Source organism: Dromiciops gliroides, chromosome 5 (genome assembly GCF_019393635.1).
Source record: "Dromiciops gliroides isolate mDroGli1 chromosome 5, mDroGli1.pri, whole genome shotgun sequence".
Lineage (NCBI taxonomy): Eukaryota > Metazoa > Chordata > Mammalia > Microbiotheria > Microbiotheriidae > Dromiciops > Dromiciops gliroides.
This window is the reverse complement of record NC_057865.1, coordinates 222,062,631-222,071,371: the sequence shown is the minus strand read 5'-3', so window position 1 is coordinate 222,071,371 and position 8,741 is coordinate 222,062,631. Positions and strand designations below refer to the sequence as shown.

Below are 8,741 nucleotides of genomic sequence, written 5' to 3'. Positions count from 1 at the left end.
ATTTTTTGTTTTGGTTTTTGGGGGTTTTTTTTGGTGAGGCAATTGGGGTTACTTGACTTGCCCAGGATCACACAGCTAGTGTCAAGTGTCTGAGGCCGGATTTGAACTCAGGTCCTCCTGACTCCAGGGCCGGTGCTCTATCCACTGTGCCACCTAGCTGCCCCTAACTCATATTTCATTGAAAAAAATCATGAAGGGGCAGCTAGGTGACACAGTGGATAAAGCACCGGCCCTGGATTCAGGAGGACCTGTGTTCAAATCCGGCCTCAGACACTTGACACTAGCTGTGTGATCCTGGGCAAGTCAAGTAATCCCAATTGCCTCACCAAAAAAATAAATAAATATATGAGGTAAAGGTGCTCAGATGAGAGAGCCACAGGAGGTGTGAGGAGGGATGAAAAGGTTTAGAAAAACCACTGTGGTGCTCGCTTCGGCAGCACATACACTAAAATTGGAAGATACAGAGAAGATTAGCATGGCCCCTGTGCAAGGATGACATGCAAATTCGTGAAGTGTTCCATATTTAAAAAACAAAAAAACCCCACTGTGATGATTGGAATAGGCATTCAATTTAAGGAAATGTTAAGATTGCCTTGCCACAGTGAGAGCCCACTTGAGAGTATATAACATACATTCACAGCAGACCTGGTCAGCACAGTTTCATGATTTTCTCCGGCTTTGTTCAGTAGCATGTGGATAGGACTGAAGGCAGCAGAGGGTGAGAGTAACCCACAACTGAGGCTTGGCAGGACAAAACGGACAATAAGATAAAGGAGCAGAGGTCTCTAGAGAAGAAGACAGGCTAGGGTTGAAATGATTCACTAAAGGGTCAAAATGAGGAACTGAGGAGAGTGTAGCCAGTGCAAGGGTGATGGTCTGGGAAAGAAGAGAGGGGCAAGGGCAGCTAGGTGACACAGTAGATAAAATACCAGCCCTGGATTCAGGAGGACCTGAGTTCAAATCCTGCCTCAGACACTTGATACTTACTAGCTGTGTGACCCTGGGCAAGTTACTTAACTTTCATTGCCTCACAAAAGAAGAGAGGGGCAGAGAGTTTGGAAATTTTGATGAGCACAAAGAACAGTAACAGCGGTTTCGAGGCAGAGGTAGAAGGGGAATGACAACAGATTCAAAACAGATGAGGGAATTTCAGAATTTCCTCCCATTCCCTGGTTCTCACCTCCCATCTTCCTAACGTCTGTTTTTCCCTCATCTCTTTCTCACCTACCCCCAAGATCCCTGACCTTTCTATGGGCTGGAGGGAGTGTGTGTGGTGGGGGTGGGGGCAGATAGCCATGGAGAGCTTAACCTGTGTTGCCGGACTATATTGTGTAATTTAAATTTCTAAATGTAGGTTCTAATCTGCCCCCACCCCCAGTTTTTGGGGGAAAACTGACTAAAATCACTGACAAACAAGTTTAGGTTTTTAAGGGTTTATTGAAAGATATTAAAAGAAAGAGAAAGATTTGAGAACAGAATTCCTATAACCTAGCAATCCTAGCTTTCCTAAACTCCCCTGTGAAGTCTTCTCTCCACCATAGCGAAGTCTTGCAGCCAAAGTGACTGAGCTCTCTGCAGCCTCCGCTTCCCCCTGCCTGTTCCCCTCCCAGAAATGGGAGGTTCTTCAAGCTGATTGGTTGACTGGGCCCGAAGGTGGTCAAAGTTCAAAGTTGTTAGCTTCTGAGAACCATGCTTTCTTCCAAGTATGCTTAAGTACCAGCCAAATGTGCTTACAATCTAGTTAACTAGAAGTCAGCCAGTAATACAGTCAACCTCTTTATCCAATTCAATCAGTTTAAATCTCCAGGTGGGTCCCTGAGTATCTGCTAAATCCATTACCTTAACACAATATTTTGTGGGTCCTCTTTCTCCAGCTTCCAGGAAAATATGGGCTTTGATATGATCTCTAACCCAACCTGCCCTGCTCCCTAGACCCCACTATTCCTCCCAAAAACATACCAATCACTAGTGGGTAAAATATTCCACAGGGATACTGCTTCCTTTCTGTGGATTGCCCGTGCTTATAAGAGTCTGGCTTGAGAGAGTGATGACCCTACGGGAGCTTTCATTGCTCAATTCCCCAGAGGAAATGCCTGGATATGTGTGTCAGGTGGGCTAGGAAGCTTGACTGTTGTATACCAGGGGGCGAGGCTAGGTGTAAAGCTTGGGAAGCCTATGCAAGGAGAATCCAGAGCTAAGAAAGAAGGAAGTGATTATAAGTAAATGGGGGGGGGGGAGGGGGACAGCTAGGTGTTGCAGTGGATAGAGCACCAGCCCTGAAGTCAGGAGGACCTGAGTTCAAATCCAGTCTCAAACACTTGACACTTACTAGCTTTGTGACCCTGGGCAAGTCAATTAACCCCAATTGCCTCACTAAAAAAATAAAATAAAATAAAATTTTAAAATCTAGTTAAAAAAAAAACATAAATGGGGGGGTGATTATAGGTGATGTCAGCTGAGGGCTGACTTATAGGAATAAGAGGGCTAAGAAAAGGAATAGGGGTTAAATGTGGGCAAAGGGACACTGGGATTGGGCAGAAGAAGGGAGGTTGCATGTAAGGGATGGGGCTGAATGTATAGGTGATGAAGAGCTGAGTGGAGCAGATGGGGGATGCTGAATGGAGTGGGAAACTGGGTATAATAAAAGGGGGAATGAGTGTGGGGAATATGAAGGGGAATAGAATGGGGGGGGCAGTGATCATAAAGGACTGGTGAGGGGTGTGGGAAATAGGAGCTTAGTGCTAGAAATGGGCTGTGATGGACAAAGTCCTTTCTCTGGCCTGGATAGGTAAGGCCTCTTTCCCAGGGAACTGACCCCTGTCTTTCCTTCCACAGGGCCTTGATATCCAAAATGAGCCAAGCTTTGAGTCCCCAGTGCCATATTCTGGGCCTGCAGCTCCCCCTGCTTATGGACCTTGCACAGTTCTCGCTGACACCGGCAGTCACCTCACCTCACCCTATGAGGGTCTCTACCAGGACTTCCACCCCCCCTCAGCCCTGGTTCCAGACTCTCCCTATGCCTACAGCAGCCTGGCCCTTCCCGTCTCCAAGCCCATGACCCTCTCAGGACTCCTCAGCGACCCTCTCCCCAAGTCCCTGTCCCTGCTGGACATGGGGTTGCCTGTGGGACCCACTAAACCTCAAGAGGATCCTGAATCTGACTCTGGTTTGTCCCTCAACTACAGTGATGCAGAATCTCTAGAGATGGAGGGAATAGAGGCTGGGAGACAGAGAGGAGAATATGTGGAGATGTTCCCAGTGGAGCACCCCTACCCACTCATGCCTACCTCTCTAGTCCATCCCAGCTATGCTCTGCCACCTCCTGAGACTCACCTGACTTTTGAACCTACGCTGTGTCCTGGAAGGGCCAAACCCTCAGGGCGAGCAGAGTCAGGAAGCAGGGATGAACGCAGAGCTCTGGCCATGAAGATCCCCTTCCCCACCGAGAAAATAGTCAACTTACCCGTGGATGACTTTAATGAGCTGGTGGCTAGGTACCCACTGAGCGAAAGCCAGCTTGCCCTTGTCCGGGACATCCGGCGGCGGGGCAAGAACAAGGTAGCTGCCCAGAACTGTCGAAAAAGGAAGCTGGAGACCATCGTGCAGCTAGAACGAGAATTGGAGAGGTTGAGCAATGAGCGGGAACGGCTACTCAGGGCCCGAGGGGAGGCCAACCGGACCCTAGGGGCCATGCGCCAGCAGCTGTCAGAGCTATACCGAGATGTCTTCCGGAGGCTTCGTGACGAAGCTGGCAATGGCTACTCCCCAGAAGAGTATGCCTTACAACAGGCTGCTGATGGTGCCATCTTCTTGGTGCCCAGGGGAGTCAAGATGGAGACATCAGACTGAATGGGGAAAGAGAAGTTAGGAGGGAAAAGAAATTGGAAGTAGTAAGGTGTGCTTTTCCTTCTTCCCCTTGCCTCGCCCTTCTCAGAAAGGCATTCCTCAAATTTGACCTTCAGGACAGAGGTTGGAGAATTGAATTGATTTGGAGGACTCAGGAAGAAGAGCATCTCTGGGGAAGTGAAGGGTGGAGGTACAGCTAGGAATGGCAGAGAGCTCCAGGGGCCCTGGAAGTTGTCTGCTTCCTTCCTGGTCACCCCACTCCCTTCACTTCCCCAGACAGGCCCGTCCACCTCCAAAGACTCAAATTAAGCTTTAAAAGATAAAGCGTGATACAGAAAACTTTATTTGATCTTCTTTCACTTGTTTAATTTGGGTAGCACTGGGCATCAACACAGAGCCTGCTCATGGCCCAGAGCTGTTGGGGGTAAAAGAGGGGCAGGGGCATGGGAGAGTGGGTAGAGGATGAATGGAGAAGGTATTAGTCAGATCCTGAGGAATAGGTCTTGTCTCTATTCCCCAGTAACCAACAAGGTAGGTTCTGGAGGCTTGATGTCCATCAGTTATCTTTTCAGCCCCTTCCAAACCAGGAGACCTCTAATGGTACAGGACTTCCCCCATCCCTCACTTCCCAAGGATATTTCCTCCTAAAGGGCTTGGGATCAGTGAAGGGTGGACAGTCAGAGAGTGAGAAGGAAGAAGACACTAACATAGCCTCTCCTGTCCTCTTTGTGAAATCCATCAGCCTGTATTCCAATGATATCAGCCCAGGGTCTAATTGTAATAGAGAACCCAAACAGAACTAACAGGCAGTTTTCAGCGGGCCCCTCCACCACTGCTGATTTTCACTGAAAAACGTGTGAAAAAAAATCTCATCACTTTATGATGAGCTTACTAAGTCTGTTTGACCTAGATCAACTGCCTGCATTCCCTGAATTACACACACTACTTTACCCTCCCGTGTCCAAATTAACTCAGAATTTCAGGAGAGGAAGCCACTAGCCTAGGAGGATACCTTGGTTCCAAAGATACGGGTCACTTTGCTGTGCCATTTATAATAAAGAGATGACTACACACAACTATGCGATGGAGGAAAAGACTGGCAAAGCAAGACAACAGAAAGACTCTGGTACCCCCAGAACAGATCCCAAACTGCCAGAATGGGAACTTCTACCAAAGAAAAGAAAGCTGGTGGGGGTTGGGGGCGGATCTAGAGGGGCTAGCAATGTCATTAAGCAGAATGGAGAGCTTGTTAGATGTGGAGGTGTTGAGTTTGTTTTTGTTTTTGTTTTTTGCGGGGCAATTGGGGTTAAGTGACTTGCCCAGGGTCACACAGCTAGTAAGTGTTAAGTGTCTGAGGCCGGATTTGAACTCAGGTACTCCTGAATCCAGGGCCAGTGCTCTATCCACTGTGCCACCTAGCTGCCCCAGAGGTGTTGAGTTTGAAGGGGATGTAGAAGGGGAAATAAAAGTTATTCAAAGTAATTCAAGCGTGCACTCCCATTTCCAAAGGGAGTCCTGAATTAGAGCAAGGGAGTGTAATTAGACAAAAGGATCCAGACCCTGAACAGGATAGGAGATGAGGATCAAGGTAAAAAAAAGAAAAAAAATCAGATTGACAAACAGGTCTTGAAAGCAGGGGGTGGAGTTAGACTATTTATAATTTTGAAATCTCACCTTCCTCTCTCCTCCCTCTTAGAAATGCCACCATATCCCAGGGTTTGTCATTACATTCCAGAAATTCTAAGTCTCCTCATAATCCATCATGCTGCAAACCTTGCCTATTTCCTTTATAAAGCATTGGTTCAGACAACTGGAAATCCACAAGCGCTCCATTACATTGCATGGTGATTTAGAAATTCCAGGCTAGGAAGTGGACCTGTGATCTCATTGGTATAGGGCACTTCCAGACAAGGAAATAATTTACCTGGCTTTGAGACCAGTTTTCTGTCCTGATTGGGGGGGGGGGCAGGGCAATGAGGGTTAAGTGACTTGCCCAGAGTCACACAACTAGTGTCAAGTGTGGGAGAATCCAGGACCAGTGCTTTATCCACTGCACCACCTAGCTGCCCCCATCCTACTGATTTGTTTTTGTTTTTTGGGGGGGTTTTTGCAGGGCAATGAGGGTTAAGTGACTTGCCCAGGGTCACACAGCTAGTAAGTGTCAAGTGTCTGAGGCCGGATTTGAACTCAGGTACTCCTGACTCCAGGGCCGGTGCTCTATCCACTGCGCCACCTAGCTGCCCCTACAGAATTTTTTTTTTTTGGTGAGGCAATTGGGGTTAAGTGACTTCCCCAGGGTCACACAGCTAGTACGTGTTGTGTCTGAGGCTGGATTTGAACTCAGGTACTCCTGACTCCAGGGCTGGTGCTCTATCCATCCTACTGATTTCTAAAAGCAAAACCTCAACTTATTCAACTGGAAATAGGAAACAAAAGATTTCATAATAGTTAACAATTAAATAGAACCATGTGCCACTTTACAATGAGTAATAGTGAACATTCATATACTGCTAGGAACCAGGTATACTTATGTGGGCCTTACAACCCTAGGGAGGTGCCATTATCCCCATTTCACTGATAAAGTGATTATGACTTGCCCACGATCAGTGTCTGAGGCCAAATTTGAACACAAGGTTTCTAGCCTCCAGGGCCAAGGCTGGAAACTGTGCCACTTAGCTGCCCCCTGCTAGCATAGGACATGGGTTCAGATCTTGATAGGGATTTTTAACCTTGAGATGTCATAGATGGGAAAAATTTCATCTTTTATCAATATAACTGGTCCATTGTAATCCCAGTGAAGACAGCTCATGGTGAGCCCTGAGATTTGAGGTTTAAACTCATGAACTACTGGACAAATGATCTGAGGACTTTTCTGGACCTGTCTGTGCAAGATACCCCTTTCTTGGTAGATGGACAAAACAGACAAACTACTCTTCACAGGACTGTCTCATAAGGAGATAGATGCATAAATGTAGTGCTACAAGTAAATTCAGGGGGGTGGAGGGGGAGGGCTGTCAGGGTAAACTTCAAAGAAAGCATTTGATTTGAGCTTTATTATTTATTCTAGTAGGTGTGGGTTGGGGAAAAGCTCCTCAAATGCACAGAAAAAAGCCAAAGGCAAATAGAATATTTTGAAGTTGACATTAAGAGTAACAGCCTCAGGGGGTGGCTAGATGGTGCAGTGGATAAAGCACCGGCCCTGGATTCAGGAGTTCCTGAGTTCAAATCCGGCCTCAGACACTTGACACTTACTAGCTGTGTGACCTTGGGCAAGTCACTTAAGAGTAATGGCCTCATCTGAGGACTAGGGGAAAAGATGTCCGGACCTGAAGAGGCAGGAGATAGGTCATGTATTTTGGGGAGGCCTTTTTTTCTTTTTGAGGTAATTGGGGTTAAGTGACTTGCCCAGGGTCACTCAGCTAGTAAACTAGGACTCCAAGGCCAGTGCTCTATCCACTGTGCCTCCTAGCTCTGCCCTTGGCCTTTTTTTTTTTGGGGGGGGGGAGAGTTGTTTTTGGGTTTTTTTTGCAGGGCAATGGGGGTTAAGTGACTTGCCCAGGGTCACACAGCTAGTAAATGTCAAGTGTCTGAGGCCGGATCTGAACTCAGGAACTCCTGAGTCCAGGGCCAGTGCTTTATCCACTACACCACCTAGCTGCAGCCCCCTTGGCCTTTTTTTAATGAGGAAATAGGAGCCCTGAGATTTGAAGTAATTTAATGGTTCATTAATAATATTCTTTAATGGCTCATTGATAAGCCTATTGACTTGCAGCTAATCCCCAACCCGTGAAAACCCGATGCACGGGTTGTGAAGCCCATGCTAGAATTACCTCAGGTAGATGACATAGAATTGAGGCCTCCATTGTAGTTATCATGACCACCTAGCAGTGTCCAAGGAGAGGCCCTGGGAACCAACTCCTGCCTCCTTGCTACTTTTCTATCCCTACCATGACCTACCTCAGAGCTATGTACCAGAAAACACTCGCTGGCTGTGGAAACCTTGGCAAGTCACTTGACCCTGATTACCTTCCCCTAACAAACCAAAAAAAACCCCCTGTACCAGGGAGGGGCAGCTAATTTGTATCCTAGACTCCAATGCAATTTGTTACTTGATTTCTTCACTTAGGGTTATGTAATCTAAACCAGTGGGGGCTAAAAGTCACAACCCCAAATACAGTTGCAATGATCAAAATACCTCAAAGGTAAACAGGTGAGAGAAGACCCAATTTTAAGACTCTTCCCAACAGCCAATATATTCAGGTTTGAGATTCTCTGTTCAGGTTATCACATGCCTTCATCTTACTCTTTAGGGCCCATGGAACTAGGGAGTTGCTGTTGAGTACACTCATGTGGAGCAAGAGACTAATCAAACAGGCAGCTGGTCTCCACGGAGCCAATTTGAGCTACTCTTATAGCTAGGAAGTGTCTTCTTCAGCAAACAAGCTGGAAGCACTTCAAACCTAGGTGTCACCAGCTAATACCGGGCACTTCTTTACGACCTTTTCATTCTAATCTGAGAGCCCAGTCCTGGCTTCTCCTACCCTTGTGTGGCAGTTCTCTGCTGATGGATTTTCCAAAGCCACCCTAATTATTCAAAAGCAGCTAAGGTCGAAATGGAGTAATTTCACCTCAATTTGCCAATCTATAAAATGAAGATAATGGCACCTGCCATTTAGGATTATTGTGGGGATCAAATGAGAACTGTAAAATGCTTAACAGTGCCTAAAAATAGTTAAGGGCTATTCTTCTAAGAGTAGCCAAAGTGACCTTGGATTCAGGTGTGGGTCCTGGTCTCAGGTCCTCCATAAACTAGCATTGCTACATGGGTCACCTCCCAAGTTTTCAGAAAGTCCTTGTATGGTGGAGACTAAATTATGACAGGAGACAGGTAATAA

General features: G+C 46.9%; 1 protein-coding gene and 1 non-coding gene across 6 annotated transcripts in view; both read left to right on the top strand.

The window, feature by feature from the left end:
* The window catches only part of NFE2 (nuclear factor, erythroid 2), a 15,798-nt gene extending 10,132 nt beyond the window's left edge, over positions 1-5,666 (top strand). For all 5 annotated transcript variants that reach the window (XM_043965241.1, XM_043965240.1, XM_043965239.1 and 2 more), the window contains exon 3: positions 2,836-5,666. In XM_043965241.1, the coding sequence (XP_043821176.1) occupies positions 2,836-3,849 (1,014 nt within the window). In that variant the 3' untranslated portion in view covers positions 3,850-5,666. The remainder of the gene's footprint in view (positions 1-2,835) is intronic.
* Positions 422-527, top strand: LOC122730311. Its single transcript, XR_006353495.1, has one exon. It is a non-coding gene; the product is annotated as a U6 spliceosomal RNA (small nuclear RNA).
* Positions 5,667-8,741: the final 3,075 nt, after the last annotated feature.